Genomic DNA, 20,768 nt, shown 5'->3' with positions numbered 1-20,768 from the left:
GATAATCGGCTTTACACACATCTGACGATAATCAGCTTTACACACATCTGACGATAATCGGCTTTACACACATCTGATGATAATCGGCTTTACACAAATCTGATGATAATCAGGCTTTACACACATCTGATGATAATCAGCTTTACACACATCAGATGATAATCAGGCTTTACACACATCTGATGATAATCGGCTTTACACACATCTGATGATAATCGGCTTTACACACATCAGATGATAATCGGCTTTACACAAATCTGATGATAATCAGGCTTTACACACATCTGATGATAATCAGCTTTACACACATCAGATGATAATCGGCTTTACACACATCTGATGATAATCAGCTTTACACACATCTGATGATAATCGGCTTTACACACATCTGACGATAATCGGCTTTACACACATCTGACGATAATCGGCTTTACACACATCTGATGATAATCAGGCTTTACACACATTAGACGATAATCAGGCTTTACACACATTAGACGATAATCGGCTTTACACACATCTGACGATAATCGGCTTTACACACATCTGATGATAATCAGGCTTTACACACATCAGACGATAATCAGCTTTACACACATCTGATGATAATCGGCTTTACACACATCTGATGATAATCAGCTTTACACACATCTGATGATAATCAGGCTTTACACACATCTGATGATAATCGGCTTTACACACATCTGACGATAATCAGCTTTACACACATCTGACGATAATCAGGCTTTACACAAATCTGATGATAATCAGGCTTTACACACATCTGATGATAATCAGCTTTACACACATCAGATGATAATCAGGCTTTACACACATCTGATGATAATCGGCTTTACACACATCTGATGATAATCGGCTTTACACACATCAGATGATAATCGGCTTTACACAAATCTGACGATAATCAGGCTTTACACAAATCTGATGATAATCAGCTTTACACACATCAGATGATAATCGGCTTTACACACATCTGATGATAATCGGCTTTACACACATCTGATGATAATCGGCTTTACACACATCTGATGATAATCAGCTTTACACACATCAGATGATAATCAGCTTTACACACATCTGATGATAATCAGCTTTACACACATCTGACGATAATCAGGCTTTACACACATCTGATGATAATCGGCTTTACACACATCTGATGATAATCAGGCTTTACACACATCTGATGATAATCAGGCTTTACACACATCTGATGATAATCAGGCTTTACACACATCTGATGATAATCAGGCTTTACACACATCTGATGATAATCAGGCTTTACACACATCTGGTGATAATCGGCTTTACACACATCTGATGATAATCGGCTTTACACACATCTGATGATAATCGGCTTTACACACATCAGATGATAATCGGCTTTACACACATCTGACGATAATCAGGCTTTACACACATCTGACGATAATCAGGCTTTACACACATCAGATGATAATCAGCTTTACACACATCTGATGATAATCAGGCTTTACACACATCTGATGATAATCGGCTTTACACACATCTGATGATAATCAGGCTTTACACACATCTGATGATAATCAGGCTTTACACACATCTGACGATAATCGGCTTTACACACATCTGATGATAATCGGCTTTACACACATCTGATGATAATCGGCTTTACACACATCAGATGATAATCGGCTTTACACACATCTGGCGATAATCAGGCTTTACACACATCTGATGATAATCGGCTTTACACACATCTGACGATAATCGGCTTTACACACATCTGATGATAATCAGGCTTTACACACATCTGACGATAATCAGCTTTACACACATCTGATGATAATCGGCTTTACACACATCTGATGATAATCGGCTTTACACACATCAGATGATAATCGGCTTTACACACATCTGGCGATAATCAGGCTTTACACACATCTGGCGATAATCGGCTTTACACACATCAGATGATAATCAGCTTTACACACATCTGATGATAATCAGGCTTTACACACATCTGATGATAATCGGCTTTACACACATCTGATGATAATCGGCTTTACACACATCTGGCGATAATCGGCTTTACACACATCAGATGATAATCAGGCTTTACACACATCGGACGATAATCGGCTTTACACACATCAGATGATAATCAGGCTTTACACACATCAGATGATAATCGGCTTTACACACATCAGATGATAATCAGGCTTTACACACATCTGATGATAATCAGCTTTACACACATCAGATGATAATCAGGCTTTACACACATCGGACGATAATCGGCTTTACACACATCAGATGATAATCAGGCTTTACACACATCAGATGATAATCGGCTTTACACACATCAGATGATAATCAGGCTTTACACACATCTGATGATAATCAGCTTTACACACATCAGATGATAATCAGGCTTTACACACATCGGACGATAATCGGCTTTACACACATCAGATGATAATCAGGCTTTACACACATCGGACGATAATCGGCTTTACACACATCAGATGATAATCAGGCTTTACACACATCTGATGATAATCAGCTTTACACACATCAGATGATAATCGGCTTTACACACATCTGATGATAATCAGGTTTACACACATTGGACGGTAATCGGCTTTACTCACACACGTGTGTGTGTGTGTGTGTGTGTGTGTGTGTGTGTGCGTGTGTTCTGGCAGGTTTGAAGCAGAACGGTGTGCGTCCCACAGTGCCAGCGGTGCGGCGAGCTCTGGAGAACACGGCTCTGAAAGTGGACGATATCGAAGTGTTTGCACAGGGCCACGGCATCATCCAGGTAAATCACCTGTCAAGTCCAAACACATGAATTCAATAACACAGCCGTGAATGAGCACATGCTGGAAATAAAAGCGCAGAGTTTAATTCTCTCTCTGTTGTCTGTGCTCATCATTCGTCTGTGTTTTGATGCTCAGGAAATGCTCCACCGCATAGATAACTTTAACAAGGTTCACTTGTTTAAAACACCGTAATTAATTATATAAACATTAATTCGCTAATAAACATTGAAGTAAACAACTCTATGGATATGAATTATTCATTATCTCCGCGAATGATCGCAGTTTGAGTAGTTCTGTGTAAATGCAGATAAACATCAGTTTGTCAGAAGATATTTCATAATCTAGAACGACAAAAACTGTTAACTGTCACTGGCCCACCGGTGGGCCCATTTGCCACTGCATGTTAAAACAATTATATCCTATATTTATCCTGAGCTAATGTTGACAAACTATATATCATTCGAAAGCTTACAAACTCAAGATTCATCCTGTGAAAAAAGTTTTGAAATCGGATTTTGCGTTACCATGGAAACAGTACTCTAAATTCTTCTAGCGGCTCCTCCCCTAGTGGGCGGTCATGTTTCATATTACAACAATTATTTTAAAAACTTTAAAATAAAAACCTTTTCTAATCTTGACAAAACACATATTGTCGGAAAGGTCTGAGTCTCACGGTTCTATATCTGCCCACTGTTTTGTGATATTTGGACAAAAATATATACATTTGTTACAGGAGATTGTGTAAAAAAAATCTATGGAATTTCAATGACACCCGGTGGCTATTTGTGGTACAGCGCCTAAACAAAATCTCATGGGAACTTCAATTTTTGTGATATCAACTTCAAATTTGGAACACAAATTGGTTAGACATTTGGCTTTTATGTGATAGTAATTTTAGAGTACAAATAATTTTGTAACATATATATTTTACATAAAATATAAAATATTTAGTACAGTACATTTGCTTTACAGTATATTTAAACTTTCATAACTTTTTCATACTTTAATTTTTTTAAGTGTTTTCACTTGAGCCATAATCTGCTCACTGTCTTCTTTAAAATGAGACCAACCTTATGTCTATAGTCCAAAGCATTCTGGAATTGCAACCATTTAAGTTTGGATAGTGCATTTTCATGTATTTTTCAAAAAGGGGGGTGACAGTTAACAGGTTAATAATTCTGATATAACTTAACATACCGTTTGAGAAATGCAATAAAATACGATGTTTTCTTTATATTCCACTATTCCGGAGAATATTATTCAGTTATTTAACATTATTCTTCACTCTTTAACCTATTAAACAGTTTATAAATCTACTAAAACTGTAGTTTAAAATGAAGTATTACATTTCGGAGCCATTTATGAAAACAAACAAAACTCTGTTTTCTACACTACAGCCTGCGAGTTTTACGCTACATTAAACAGCAATGCTATTCTTTCCAGGTGGTTTAGATTGTTTGTTTTGGTTTTTTAATTGGTTAGAATTAGTTTTATGTGCTTTATTTATTTGACCCTTTTTTCCACCTAATCAAAGATTTTATTTTTTAAACAAAAACAGTTTAGCAACAGTGCACTTTTGTTATGTTTTGCTCTTTCAGACCCTCTATTTACTGGTGTATAAATAAGATTTGTGTTGTTTTCTATGTAAGGAGGGAGTGATAGTTATAAATAAAATAGTTTGTTCAGTTCAGTGGTGTAATCGTGTCAAAAACAGAAGAATAACAGTAAATAAATATCGGTTCTGTATATCGGTTATCGGCACATAAAAACAAAAATTATCGGTTCTTAAAAAACAATATCGGTCACTACTCATGACTCGGTGTGTGTTTTTGTTTTTTAATTGGTTAGAATTGGTTTTGTGCTTTATTTATTTTACCCTTTTTTTCCCACCTAATCGAAGATTTAATAAAAATAAAAAAAACAGTTTAGCAACAGTGCACTTTTGTTATGTTTTGCTCTCAGACCCTCTATTTACTGGTGTATAAATAAGATTTGTGTTGTTTTCTATGTAAGGAGGGAGTGATAGTTAATAAAATGGTTTGTTCAGTTCAGTGGTGTGTAATCGTGTCAAAAGCAGAATAACAGTAAATAAATATCGGTTCTGTATATCGGTTATCGGCACATAAAAACAAAAAATATCGGTTAAAAAAAAACAATATCGGCCACTACTCATGACTCGGTGTGTGTTTGTTTTGTTTTTTAATTGGTTAGAATTGGTTTTATGTGCTTTATTGATTTTACCTTTTTTCCACCTAATCGAAGATTTTATTTTTTAAACAAAAACAATTTAGCAACAGTGCACTTTTGTTATGTTTTGCTCTTTCAGACCCTCTATTTATTGGTGTATAAATAAGATTTGTGTTGTTTTCTATGTAAGGAGGGAGTGATTGTTAATAAAATGGTTTGTTCAGTGGTGTAATCGTGTCAAAAACAGAAGAATAACAGTAAATAAATATCGGTTCTGTATATCGGCTATCGGCACATAAAAACAAAAAATATCGGTTCTGTATATCGGCTACCGGCACATAAAAACAAATATCGGTTCTGTATATCGGTTATCGGCACATAAAAACAAAAAAATATCGGTTCTGTATATCGGCTATCGGCACATAAAAACAAAAAAATATCGGTTCTGTATATCTGTTATCGGCACATAAAAACAAAAAATATCGGTTCTGTATATCTGTTATCGGCACATAAAAACAAAAAATATTGGTTCTGTATATCTGTTATCGGCACATAAAAACAAAAAAATATCGGTTCTGTATATCGGCTATCGGCACATAAAAACAAAAAAATATCGGTTCTGTATATCTGTTATCGGCACATAAAAACAAAAAATATCGGTTCTGTATATCTGTTATCGGCACATAAAAACAAAAAATATCGGTTCTGTATATCGGTTATCGGCACATAAAAACAAAAAAATATCGGTTCTGTATATCGGCTATCGGCACATAAAAACAAAAAATATCGGTTCTGTATATCTGTTATCGGCACATAAAAACAAAAAATATTGGTTCTGTATATCGGTTATCGGCACATAAAAACAAAAAATATCGGTTCTGTATATCGGTTATCGGCACATAAAAACAGAAAAATATCGGTTCTGTATATCTGTTATCGGCACATAAAAACAAAAAAATATCGGTTCTGTATATCTGTTATCGGCACATAAAAACAAAAAATAATGGTTCTGTATATCGGTTATCGGCACATAAAAACAAAAAAATATCGGTTCTGTATATCTGTTATCGGCACATAAAAACAAAAAAATATTGTTTCTGTATATCTGTTATCGGCACATAAAAACAAAAAATATCGGTTCTGTATATCGGTTATCGGCACATAAAAACAGAAAAATATCGGTTCTGTATATCGGCTATCGGCACATAAAAACAAAAAATATCGGTTCTGTATATCTGTTATCGGCACATAAAAACAAAAAATATTGGTTCTGTATATCGGTTATCGGCACATAAAAACAAAAAATATCGGTTCTGTATATCGGTTATCGGCACATAAAAACAGAAAAATATCGGTTCTGTATATCTGTTATCGGCACATAAAAACAAAAAAATATCGGTTCTGTATATCTGTTATCGGCACATAAAAACAAAAAATAATGGTTCTGTATATCGGTTATCGGCACATAAAAACAAAAAAATATCGGTTCTGTATATCTGTTATCGGCACATAAAAACAAAAAAATATTGTTTCTGTATATCTGTTATCGGCACATAAAAACAAAAAAATATTGTTTCTGTATATCTGTTATCGGCACATAAAAACAAAAAATATTGGTTCTGTATATCGGTTATCGGCACATAAAAACAAAAATATCGGTTCTGTATATCGGTTATCGGCACATAAAAACAAAAAAATATCGGTTCTGTATATCTGTTATCGGCACATAAAAACAAAAAATAATGGTTCTGTATATCGGTTATCGGCACATAAAAACAAAAAAATATCGGTTCTGTATATCTGTTATCGGCACATAAAAACAAAAAAATATTGTTTCTGTATATCTGTTATCGGCACATAAAAACAAAAAATATTGGTTCTGTATATCGGTTATCGGCACATAAAAACAAAAAAATATCGGTTCTGTATATCGGTTATCGGCACATAAAAACAAAAAAATATCGGTTCTGTATATCGGTTATCGGCACATAAAAACAAAAAAAATATCGGTTCTGTATATCTGTTATCGGCACATAAAAACTAAAAATATCGGTTCTAAAAAAAAACAATATCGGTCACTACTCATGACTGTGTGTGTGTGTGTGATGCGCAGGTGGAGCGGGCGTTCGACTACCTCATGCAACACGTGGCGCTGCCCACCAGTAGCCTCGGCTTCAGTGTGACCGTGGGGTCGCAGCGGGGCATCTACCTCAGGGACCCGAGCCACGTCACCGGCCCGTCCGATCACGGCGTCGGCATCGAGCCCGTGTTTCCGGAGAACTCAGGTACACACCAGGGTTAATGTCGTTCATCAACAACCTTTTTTCACTGACGAAAACGAGACGATAACTAAATAAAAACTAGTGTTGGATGACAAAAACTAAGAGGAAAATCAGCTGTAATTTTCGTCAACAGGTAAAGCGAGAGGAGAATAGTGAGGTTAGTGAGGGTGGATTAGGGCAGAGATGGGGTCAGAACTGATGTCCTGTGTCACAGATGCGCACATTTGATCTGAACTGATCTAACATCTGGAAAACACACGGCCTACAGGCTCACACACACACACACACACACACACACACACACACACCCAATCCAGCTCCAGAGCGGCTCAATCAATAACACACACACACACACACACCCAATCCAGCTCCAGAGCGGCTCAATCAATAACACACACACACGCACACACACACACACACACCCAATCCAGCTCCAGAGCGGCTCAATCAATAACACACACACACACACGCACACACACACACACACCCAATCCAGCTCCAGAGCGGCTCAATCAATAACACACACACACGCACACACACACACACACACACACACCCAATCCAGCTCCAGAGCGGCTCAATCAATAACACACACACACACACACACCCAATCCAGCTCCAGAGCGGCTCAATCAATAACACACACTTATGCCAGACCAGTGTTTATGAACTAATGCTGATGAATAATAACAGTGTTTACTTTACGATGTTTATATAGTAATATGTTTTAGACGGTTGTAATGACGCATATTTGATCTCCTGAACTTGAATGAGCTCCTGCAACTGCAAAAGAGGCGCAGACATTTCAAAATAAGAGTCCTGGTGTATTTCCAGCTTGTTTATCATTAAAAGTCCAGTCCCTCCAGAAAAACGCGATTATGCGATCGCGTGATTTAACGCATAATCAGCCAAAGTCCGCATATTCATGCGGGGGCCGCATTTTTTCAAATACGCCGCACTTTCGCCGCATAAATTGCCTATTTCCGCGTGCAAAATATGCGGGGCTATCATGATTTCATAATCCCCGCATTTTCGTTGCAAAAAAAGTCATATATATTAGCAGAAAGTTGAAAAATTTTCGTTTACTTCACACAAGAGCCGCCATTTCCGCCTATTGCCATGGGAACGTTTTGAAGTGACGTGATTACCCGACGCGAACGTCATCGAAAAGCTTCAAACCCCGTGGAGAAACCATAGATACCAGTGAAACCATGATGAAGCACAAACTCCCATTGGCCAACAAAAATAACAGCAAAAGAGCAAAGCAGTTTCCCTGTGTGCTGACTGATTTCAAAACACAGCATCATGAAGCTTTGAAGCGTTATGAATCAATGAGTCGATTCAGCGGTTTGAAGCGTTATGAATCAATGAGTCGATTCAGCGGGTTGGAGCGTTATGAATCAGTGAGTCGATTCAGCGGTTTGAAGCGTTATGAATCAATGAGTCGATTCAGCGGTTTGAAGCGTTATGAATCAATGAGTCGATTCAGCGGTTTGAAGCGTTATGAATCAATGAGTCGATTCAGCGGTTTGAAGCGTTATGAATCAATGAGTCGATTCAGCGGGTTGGATCGCCAAAGTCACGTATTTCAGCAGTTTGACACGCAATCCGAATCATGAATCGACTCGATGATTCATAGCATCATGATGCTGTGTTTTGAAATCAGTCATCACTATATAAGTCGTTATTTAGTTTTTTTTGCACACAATAACTATTATCGTCGCTTCATAAAGTTATTGTAGAACCACTGTAGTGAGATGGACTTTGTAACGACGTCTTTAGTAGGCTACCTTTTATGGGTCTTGAGTGTACATTGTGCCAATGGAGGCCTTTCTGAGCCATCGGAATTCAACTAAAATATCTTAATTTGTGTCCAACAACATAAAGGGAAGTCATTAATGACAGAATTTCCATTTTTAGGTGAACTAACCCTTTAAGAGATTGCACTTTGTGCATTGGAAGCACTCAAATGTCTGTTTTGTATAGCGACATCTGTAAAACAGGAAGTTATTTATTGATTTTTTCAGAAGTTGTAGCATATTCCTTTTGTAAAGCTACAGAACTTGATTGACTAAATGTTTTGTAAATTTGAGCCATTATTAAAGTCTTCAATAAAACAAGATGAGAACTTAAATATTCCAGCACTTTCTGTGATGTAGTGCTTTTTTTCTCTTTCTCATCAAACCGCAGTTTTTGCAAGTTCCCGCAATTTTATCGCATAAAATTGCATAAATATCCCGCATTTTTCATCGCATTTTTTAAGAAAACGTGCCGCATAATCAAGGATTTTTGCCCGCAACAATCACAAAAAAAAGCCGCATTTTTCTGGAAGGACTGAAAGTCACGCATTATATATTCGTTTTTGGCTACACAATAAACTGTATTTAATTTAATTCCCATTTAATTCATAGTCAGGAGGAAAGACCAGTATTAGACACATATTCAATAAAGCATCAGGGTTATAAAAGTTCACTAAAACCATTTTTAAAAAAAACTTAATTACTTGAAATTAAATAAATGTTAACTGAAATTTAAAAAAATAAGCTTTAGCTTAACCTGATATGTTCTACTGACTAAAACAGAAATACAAAGTTATAAAAACTATATAGATGTTTTTAAAAAAGTGAATTGAGCTCTTTTGTGTATTGTTAAAGCTACACTGTGTAACTTTTTTAGTTTATTCTTAGCTAAAAACACTTAGTTCTTTCAGAAATATGTCCTCATTAATGTATATTTACTTCTTTCAAGTAATAAAGTATTCTGGTAAGTTTATAATATGCCATTGTAAACACATACGGGTGAGGGTTCGAATGCGGGTCGCCATGTTGCTCCTCCATCTTGAAAGTACATTAGCCAAAGAGGGACATTCCCGTAAATTCAAGCTTGGCCTTTGGCGTTTTAACACTCGATGGCTCCGTGTCCAATGTGGACGAGGTCGAGCTGGAAGCCATGTTAATCTTGGACTAAATCGGCCACCGTAGGAGTTAAAACGAAATCGGAATTGAGAGGAACAGAAACTAATATTCACTGGATGGTCATATACAAGTTCACCACTAGATGGGGGAAAATATCACACAGTGTGGCTTTAATGTCAGAAACAAAATGATGCTTAAATGCTTAATGTATTACAATTGAACTAAACTCATTAGATTTTAGGAGACTAAAACTAAAAACAATTCAGGCGACTAAAATATGACTAAATGGCATTTACAAAATAAACGAAATCAAAATGAACACTGGTTTGTACCCATGTGTGCTGTATTATGGGATGTTTTCTCCGCAGAGAACTCGGCGCGGATCTCTCTGCAGCTGCATCTGGCTCTCATCTGCAATGCATCCTGGGTTCACTGCCCATCGCACCTGGAGCTGATGAACCAGTGCCGGCACCTGAACGTGCGGATCGACCCACTGGGCCTGCGAGAGGGCCTTCACTACACAGAGGCACGGCCGCTTCTCCCTCACTCTCTCACCAATCTCACCAATCTCCTGTCATGATTCCTTCACTCTCTCACCAATCTCACCAATCTCCTGTCATGATTCCTTCACTCTCACCAATCTCCTGTCATGATTCCTTCACTCTCACCAATCTCCTGTCATGATTCCTTCACTCTCACCAATCTCCTGTCATGATTCCTTCACTCTCACCAATCTCCTGTCATGATTCCTTCACTCTCACCAATCTCCTGTCATGATTCCTTCACTCTCACCAATCTCCTGTCATGATTCCTTCACTCTCACCAATCTCCTGTCATGATTCCTTCACTCTCTCACCAATCTCCTGTCATGATTCCTTCACTCTCACCAATCTCCTGTCATGATTCCTTCACTCTCTCACCAATCTCCTGACATGATTCCTTCACTCTCACCAATCTCCTGTCATGATTCCTTCACTCTCACCAATCTCCTGTCATGATTCCTTCACTCTCACCAATCTCCTGTCATGATTCCTTCACTCTCACCAATCTCCTGTCATGATTCCTTCACTCTCACCAATCTCCTGACATGATTCCTTCACTCTCTCACCAATCTCACCAATCTCCTGTCATGATTCCTTCACTCTCACCAATCTCCTGTCATGATTCCTTCACTCTCTCACCAATCTCCTGACATGATTCCTTCACTCTCACCAATCTCCTGTCATGATTCCTTCACTCTCACCAATCTCCTGACATGATTCCTTCACTCTCTCACCAATCTCCTGACATGATTCCTTCACTCTCACCAATCTCCTGTCATGATTCCTTCACTCTCACCAATCTCCTGACATGATTCCTTCACTCTCTCACCAATCTCCTGACATGATTCCTTCACTCTCTCACCAATCTCCTGTCATGATTCCTTCACTCTCTCACCAATCTCCTGTCATGATTCCTTCACTCTCACCAATCTCCTGTCATGATTCCTTCACTCTCTCACCAATCTCCTGTCATGATTCCTTCACTCTCTCACCAATCTCCTGTCATGATTCCTTCACTCTCACCAATCTCCTGTCATGATTCCTTCACTCTCTCACCAATCTCCTGTCATGATTCCTTCACTCTCACCAATCTCCTGTCATGATTCCTTCACTCTCACCAATCTCCTGTCATGATTCCTTCACTCTCTCACCAATCTCCTGTCATGATTCCTTCACTCTCTCACCAATCTCCTGTCATGATTCCTTCACTCTCACCAATCTCCTGTCATGATTCCTTCACTCGCTCACCAATCTCCTGTCATGATTCCTTCACTCTCACCAATCTCCTGTCATGATTCCTTCACTCTCACCAATCTCCTGTCATGATTCCTTCACTCTCTCACCAATCTCCTGTCATGATTCCTTCACTCTCTCACCAATCTCCTGTCATGATTCCTTCACTCTCTCACCAATCTCCTGTCATGATTCCTTCACACTCTCACCAATCTCCTGTCATGATTCCTTCACTCTCTCACCAATCTCCTGTCATGATTCCTTCACTCTCTCACCAATCTCCTGTCATGATTCCTTCACTCTCACCAATCTCCTGTCATGATTCCTTCACTCTCACCAATCTCCTGTCATGATTCCTTCACTCTCTCACCAATCTCCTTTCATGATTCCTTCACTCTCACCAATCTCCTGACATGATTCCTTCACTCTCACCAATCTCCTGTCATGATTCCTTCACTCTCTCACCAATCTCCTGTCATGATTCCTTCACTCTCTCACCAATCTCCTGTCATGATTCCTTCACTCTCACCAATCTCCTGTCATGATTCCTTCACTCTCACCAATCTCCTGTCATGATTCCTTCACTCTCACCAATCTCCTGTCATGATTCCTTCACTCTCTCACCAATCTCCTGTCATGATTCCTTCACTCTCACCAATCTCCTGTCATGATTCCTTCACTCTCTCACCAATCTCCTGTCATGATTCCTTCACTCTCTCACCAATCTCCTGTCATGATTCCTTCACTCTCTCACCAATCTCCTGTCATGATTCCTTCACTCTCTCACCAATCTCCTGTCATGATTCCTTCACTCTCTCACCAATCTCCTGACATGATTCCTTCACACTCTCACCAATCTCCTGTCATGATTCCTTCACTCTCTCACCAATCTCCTGTCATGATTCCTTCACTCTCTCACCAATCTCCTGTCATGATTCCTTCACTCTCTCACCAATCTCCTGACATGATTCCTTCACACTCTCACCAATCTCCTGTCATGATTCCTTCACTCTCACCAATCTCCTGACATGATTCCTTCACTCTCTCACCAATCTCCTGTCATGATTCCTTCACACTCTCACCAATCTCCTGTCATGATTCCTTCACACTCTCACCAATCTCCTGTCATGATTCCTTCACACTCTCACCAATCTCCTGTCATGATTCCTTCACTCTCTCACCAATCTCCTGTCATGATTCCTTCACTCTCACCAATCTCCTGTCATGATTCCTTCACACTCTCACCAATCTCCTGTCATGATTCCTTCACTCTCACCAATCTCCTGTCATGATTCCTTCACTCTCTCACCAATCTCCTGTCATGATTCCTTCACTCTCTCACCAATCTCCTGTCATGATTCCTTCACTCTCACCAATCTCCTGTCATGATTCCTTCACTCTCTCACCAATCTCCTGTCATGATTCCTTCACACTCTCACCAATCTCCTGTCATGATTCCTTCACTCTCTCACCAATCTCCTGTCATGATTCCTTCACTCTCTCACCAATCTCCTGTCATGATTCCTTCACTCTCTCACCAATCTCCTGTCATGATTCCTTCACTCTCTCACCAATCTCCTGTCATGATTCCTTCACTCTCTCACCAATCTCCTGTCATGATTCCTTCACACTCTCACCAATCTCCTGTCATGATTCCTTCACTCTCACCAATCTCCTGTCATGATTCCTTCACTCTCTCACCAATCTCCTGTCATGATTCCTTCACTCTCTCACCAATCTCCTGTCATGATTCCTTCACTCTCTCACCAATCTCCTGTCATGATTCCTTCACTCTCTCACCAATCTCCTGTCATGATTCCTTCACTCTCTCACCAATCTCCTGTCATGATTCCTTCACTCTCTCACCAATCTCCTGACATGATTCCTTCACTCTCACCAATCTCCTGTCATGATTCCTTCACTCTCTCACCAATCTCCTGTCATGATTCCTTCACTCTCTCACCAATCTCCTGTCATGATTCCTTCACACTCTCACCAATCTCCTGTCATGATTCCTTCACTCTCTCACCAATCTCCTGTCATGATTCCTTCACTCTCTCACCAATCTCCTGTCATGATTCCTTCACTCTCATCAATCTCCTGTCATGATTCCTTCACTCTCACCAATCTCCTGACACGATTCCTTCACTCTCATCAATCTCCTGTCATGATTCCTTCACTCTCTCACCAATCTCCTGTCATGATTCCTTCACTCTCACCAATCTCCTGTCATGATTCCTTCACTCTCTCACCAATCTCCTGTCATGATTCCTTCACACTCTCACCAATCTCCTGTCATGATTCCTTCACTCTCTCACCAATCTCCTGTCATGATTCCTTCACTCTCACCAATCTCCTGTCATGATTCCTTCACTCTCTCACCAATCTCACCAATCTCCTGACATGATTCCTTCACTCTCTCACCAATCTCCTGTCATGATTCCTTCACTCTCACCAATCTCCTGTCATGATTCCTTCACTCTCTCACCAATCTCCTGACATGATTCCTTCACTCTCATCAATCTCCTGTCATGATTCCTTCACTCTCTCACCAATCTCCTGTCATGATTCCTTCACACTCTCACCAATCTCCTGTCATGATTCCTTCACTCTCTCACCAATCTCCTGTCATGATTCCTTCACTCTCTCACCAATCTCCTGTCATGATTCCTTCACTCTCTCACCAATCTCCTGTCATGATTCCTTCACTCTCTCACCAATCTCCTGTCATGATTCCTTCACTCTCTCACCAATCTCCTGTCATGATTCCTTCACTCTCTCACCAATCTCCTGTCATGATTCCTTCACTCTCTCACCAATCTCCTGTCATGATTCCTTCACTCTCTCACCAATCTCCTGTCATGATTCCTTCACTCTCTCACCAATCTCCTGACATGATTCCTTCACTCTCACCAATCTCCTGTCATGATTCCTTCACTCTCTCACCAATCTCCTGTCATGATTCCTTCACTCTCTCACCAATCTCCTGTCATGATTCCTTCACACTCTCACCAATCTCCTGTCATGATTCCTTCACACTCTCACCAATCTCCTGTCATGATTCCTTCACACTCTCACCAATCTCCTGTCATGATTCCTTCACTCTCTCACCAATCTCCTGTCATGATTCCTTCACTCTCACCAATCTCCTGACATGATTCCTTCACTCTCACCAATCTCCTGTCATGATTCCTTCACTCTCACCAATCTCCTGTCATGATTCCTTCACTCTCTCACCAATCTCCTGTCATGATTCCTTCACACTCTCACCAATCTCCTGTCATGATTCCTTCACTCTCTCACCAATCTCCTGACATGATTCCTTCACTCTCTCACCAATCTCCTGTCATGATTCCTTCACACTCTCACCAATCTCCTGTCATGATTCCTTCACTCTCTCACCAATCTCCTGTCATGATTCCTTCACTCTCACCAATCTCCTGTCATGATTCCTTCACTCTCTCACCAATCTCCTGTCATGATTCCTTCACACTCTCACCAATCTCCTGTCATGATTCCTTCACTCTCTCACCAATCTCCTGTCATGATTCCTTCACACTCTCACCAATCTCCTGTCATGATTCCTTCACTCTCTCACCAATCTCCTGACATGATTCCTTCACTCTCTCACCAATCTCCTGTCATGATTCCTTCACTCTCACCAATCTCCTGTCATGATTCCTTCACACTCTCACCAATCTCCTGACATGATTCCTTCACACTCTCACCAATCTCCTGTCATGATTCCTTCACTCTCTCACCAATCTCCTGTCATGATTCCTTCACTCTCACCAATCTCCTGTCATGATTCCTTCACACTCTCACCAATCTCCTGACATGATTCCTTCACTCTCTCACCAATCTCCTGACATGATTCCTTCACTCTTACCAATCTCCTGACATGATTCCTTCACTCTCACCAATCTCCTGTCATGATTCCTTCACTCTTACCAATCTCCTGACATGATTCCTTCACTCTCACCAATCTCCTGTCATGATTCCTTCACACTCTCACCAATCTCCTGTCATGATTCCTTCACACTCTCACCAATCTCCTGACATGATTCCTTCACACTCTCACCAATCTCCTGTCATGATTCCTTCACTCTCTCACCAATCTCCTGTCATGATTCCTTCACTCTTACCAATCTCCTGACATGATTCCTTCACTCTCACCAATCTCCTGTCATGATTCCTTCACTCTTACCAATCTCCTGACATGATTCCTTCACTCTCACCAATCTCCTGTCATGATTCCTTCACACTCTCACCAATCTCCTGTCATGATTCCTTCACACTCTCACCAATCTCCTGACATGATTCCTTCACACTCTCACCAATCTCCTGTCATGATTCCTTCACTCTCTCACCAATCTCCTGTCATGATTCCTTCACTCTCACCAATCTCCTGTCATGATTCCTTCACACTCTCACCAATCTCCTGACATGATTCCTTCACTCTCTCACCAATCTCCTGACATGATTCCTTCACTCTTACCAATCTCCTGACATGATTCCTTCACTCTCACCAATCTCCTGTCATGATTCCTTCACACTCTCACCAATCTCCTGTCATGATTCCTTCACTCTCACCAATCTCCTGTCATGATTCCTTCACTCTCTCACCAATCTCCTGACATGATTCCTTCACTCTTACCAATCTCCTGACATGATTCCTTCACTCTCACCAATCTCCTGTCATGATTCCTTCACACTCTCACCAATCTCCTGACATGATTCCTTCACTCTCTCACCAATCTCCTGACATGATTCCTTCACTCTTACCAATCTCCTGACATGATTCCTTCACTCTCACCAATCTCCTGTCATGATTCCTTCACACTCTCACCAATCTCCTGTCATGATTCCTTCACACTCTCACCAATCTCCTGACATGATTCCTTCACTCTTACCAATCTCCTGACATGATTCCTTCACTCTCACCAATCTCCTGTCATGATTCCTTCACTCTCATCAATCTCCTGTCATGATTCCTTCACTCTCTCACCAATCTCCTGTCATGATTCCTTCACTCTCTCACCAATCTCCTGTCATGATTCCTTCACTCTCTCACCAATCTCCTGTCATGATTCCTTCACTCTCACCAATCTCCTGTCATGATTCCTTCACACTCTCACCAATCTCCTGTCATGATTCCTTCACACTCTCACCAATCTCCTGACATGATTCCTTCACACTCTCACCAATCTCCTGTCATGATTCCTTCACTCTCTCACCAATCTCCTGTCATGATTCCTTCACTCTCTCACCAATCTCCTGACATGATTCCTTCACTCTCACCAATCTCCTGTCATGATTCCTTCACTCTCACCAATCTCCTGTCATGATTCCTTCACTCTCTCACCAATCTCCTGTCATGATTCCTTCACTCTCACCAATCTCCTGTCATGATTCCTTCACTCTCACCAATCTCCTGTCATGATTCCTTCACTCTCACCAATCTCCTGTCATGATTCCTTCACACTTGATGATGGTGTGTGTTGATGATGGTGTGTGTTGATGATGGGTTGGTAATGATGGTGTGTGTTGAAGATGGTGTGTGTGTTGATGATGGTGTGGTAATGATGGTGTGTGTTGATGATGGTGTGTGTGTTGATGATGGTGTGGTAATGATGGTGTGTGTTGATGATGGTGTGTGTGTTGATGATGGTGTGGTAATGATGGTGTGTGGTGATGATTGTGTGTTGATGATGGTGTGGTAATGATGGTGTGTGTTGCAGGTGTGTGGATACGACACGTCGGCTCTCAGCGCTGGTCCGCTTTTCAGAGTGCCCATAACGGTCATAATCCCTGCCCAGTGAGTCCGGCGTTTTTGATTTGATTTCTTTATTTCGAACATGAGAAAAAATAAATAAAATACAATAACGTTCAAACATTTTAATTCACCCAAAAATGTAGATTGTGTCATTAATGACTGAGCCTCATGTGGTTGGACACCCGTCAGACCTCCGTTCATCTTCAGACACAAATGAAGATATTTTAGTGTAAATCTGATGCTCTGAAAGGCCTCCATTGGCTCAACTTTACACTCTCAAGACCCTTAAAAGACACTAAAGACTAAAGTTACAAAGTCCATCTCACTACAGCGGCTCTACAATAACTTTATGAAGACGAGAATAGTTTCTGTGCGCAAAAAAACCCTAAATAACGACTTATATAGTGATGACGATTTCAAAACACGGCATCATGAAGCTTCGAAGCGTTATGAATCAGTGAGTCGATTCAGCGGTTCAGAGCGTTATGAATCAGTGAGTCGATTCAGCGGTTTGGAGTGTTATGAATCAGTGAGTCGATTCAGCGGTTCAGAGCGTTATGAATCAGTGAGTCGATTCAGCGGTTTAGAGTGTTATGAATCAGTGAGTCGATTCAGCGGTTTGGAGCGTTATGAATCAGTGAGTCGATTCAGCGGTTTGGAGCGCTATGAATCAGTGAGTCGATTCAGCGGTTTAGAGTGTTATGAATCAGTGAGTCGATTCAGCGGTTTGGAGCATTATGAATCAGTGAGTCGATTCAGCGGTTTGGAGCGTTATGAATCAGTGAGTCGATTCAGCGGTTTGGAGCGTTATGAATCAGTGAGTCGATTCAGCGGTTTGGAGCGTTATGAATCAGTGAGTCGATTCAGTGGTTTGGAGCGTTATGAATCAGTGAGTCGATTCAGCAGTTTGGAGCGTTATGAATCAGTGAGTCGAATCAGCAGTTTGGAGCGTTATGAATCAGTGAGTCGATTCAGCAGTTTGGAGCGTTATGAGTCAGTGAGTCGATTCAACGGTTTAGAGTGTTATGAATCAGTGAGTCGATTCAGCGGTTTGGAGCGTTATGAATCAGTGAGTCGATTCAGCGGTTTGGAGCGCTATGAATCAGTGAGTCGATTCAGCGGTTTAGAGTGTTATGAATCAGTGAGTCGATTCAGCGGTTTGGAGCGTTATGAATCAGTGAGTCGATTCAGCGGTTTGGAGCGTTATGAATCAGTGAGTCGATTCAGCGGTTTGGAGCGTTATGAATCAGTGAGTCGATTCAGCGGTTTGGAGCGTTATGAATCAGTGAGTCGATTCAGTGGTTTGGAGCGTTATGAATCAGTGAGTCGATTCAGCAGTTTGGAGCGTTATGAATCAGTGAGTCGAATCAGCAGTTTGGAGCGTTATGAATCAGTGAGTCGAATCAGCAGTTTGGAGCGTTATGAATCAGTGAGTCGATTCAGCGGTTTGGAGTGTTATGAATCAGTGAGTCGATTCAGCGGTTTGGATCGCCAAAGTCACGTATTTCAGCAGTTTGGAGCGTTATGAATCAGTGAGTCGATTCAGCGGTTTGGAGCGTTATGAATCAGTGAGTCGATTCAGCGGTTTGGAGCGTTATGAATCAGTGAGTCGATTCAGTGGTTTGGAGCGTTATGAATCAGTGAGTCGATTCAGCAGTTTGGAGCGTTATGAATCAGTGAGTCGAATCAGCAGTTTGGAGCGTTATGAATCAGTGAGTCGATTCAGCGGTTTGAAGCGTTATGAATCAGTGAGTCGATTCAGCGGTTTGGAGTGTTATGAATCAGTGAGTCGATTCAGCGGTTTGGATCGCCAAAGTCACGTATTTCAGCAGTTTGACACGCAATCCGAATCATGAATCGACTCACTAATTCATAACGCTTCGAAGCTTCATGATGCAGTGTTTTGAAATCGTCATCTCTATATAAGTCGTTATTTAGGGTTTTTTTGCGCACAGAAACTATTGTCGTCTTCATAAAGTTATTGTAGAGCCGCTGTAGTGAGATGGACTTTGTAACTTTAGTCTTTAGTGTCTTTTTAGGGTCTTGAGAGTGTAAAGTTGAGCCAATGGAGGCCTTTCAGAGCATCAGATTTACACTAAAATATCTTCATTTGTAAATAGATATTAAGTAATTTAAGTAATTATCTTTAAGTAATTATCATAAATTAGGTCTCATTTGAAAGCTTACAAACTCAAAATTCATCCTGTGAAAACCGTTTTGAAATCGGACATTGTGTTACCATGAAAACGTTACTCTTAATTATTCTAGCAGGCTCCTCCCCCTAGTGGGAGGTGTCATGTTTCATATTACAACTATTATTTTAACTACTTTATATTCAAAACCTTTTCTAATCTTGGCAAAACATATTTTGCCAGTCTCAAAGGTCCATATTTGGGGACTGTTTTGTGATGGAGGTGATATTTGGACAGAAAATTACAGGAAAATGCATAAAAAAAACAATCAATGGAATTTGAATGACACCCAGTGGCTGTTTTTGGTACAGCGCCCTAAACAAAATCTCATGGGGACTTTAATTTTTGTGATATCAACTTCAAATTTGGAACACAACTTGGTTAGACCTTTAAGTTTGGATAGTGTATTCTCAAAAAGGGGGGTGACAGTTAAAGGGTTAAAAGAAAAAAAAGTAAAGAAGAAAAATACATTTAAAAAGAAAACCGCAAAGTATCTTACTTTCCTGTATAAACATGCTTCTATCTCATGTGCGAAAAGGAGTAGGAAGAAGTAAAACTTATGTATTCCTACCCCTTTAATTCTTGCTTTCCTTTAAATAACATACATATGCCTACACCTACGCATATACATATAAACATCTACATATATATATATTAGGGCTGTCAAAAGATTAATCGCGATTAATCGCATCCAAAATAAAAGTTTGTGTTTACATAATATATGTGTGTGTACTCTGTTAATTATTATTTATATATAAATACACTCACATTCATGTATATATTTAAGAAATATTTGCATGTATATACTGTATATAC

The 20,768-nt window shown here is 40.0% G+C and overlaps 1 protein-coding gene across 1 annotated transcript in view; it reads left to right on the top strand.

The window, feature by feature from the left end:
• tpp2 (tripeptidyl peptidase 2) overlaps positions 1–20,768 on the top strand; it is a 110,521-nt gene that overhangs the window by 17,067 nt on the left and 72,686 nt on the right. Inside the window, exons 6-9 of the mRNA XM_079811789.1 lie at positions 2,709–2,824; positions 7,126–7,297; positions 10,578–10,735; positions 17,726–17,802. Of these exons, the coding sequence (XP_079667915.1) occupies positions 2,709–2,824; positions 7,126–7,297; positions 10,578–10,735; positions 17,726–17,802 (523 nt within the window). The remainder of the gene's footprint in view (positions 1–2,708; positions 2,825–7,125; positions 7,298–10,577; positions 10,736–17,725; positions 17,803–20,768) is intronic.

Source organism: Gobio gobio, assembly GCF_949357685.1.
Source record: "Gobio gobio genome assembly, chromosome: 3".
NCBI classification, from domain to species: Eukaryota; Metazoa; Chordata; class Actinopteri; order Cypriniformes; family Gobionidae; genus Gobio; species Gobio gobio.
The sequence above is the reverse complement of the archived record's forward strand: the minus strand, read 5'-3'. Positions and strand labels throughout refer to the sequence as shown.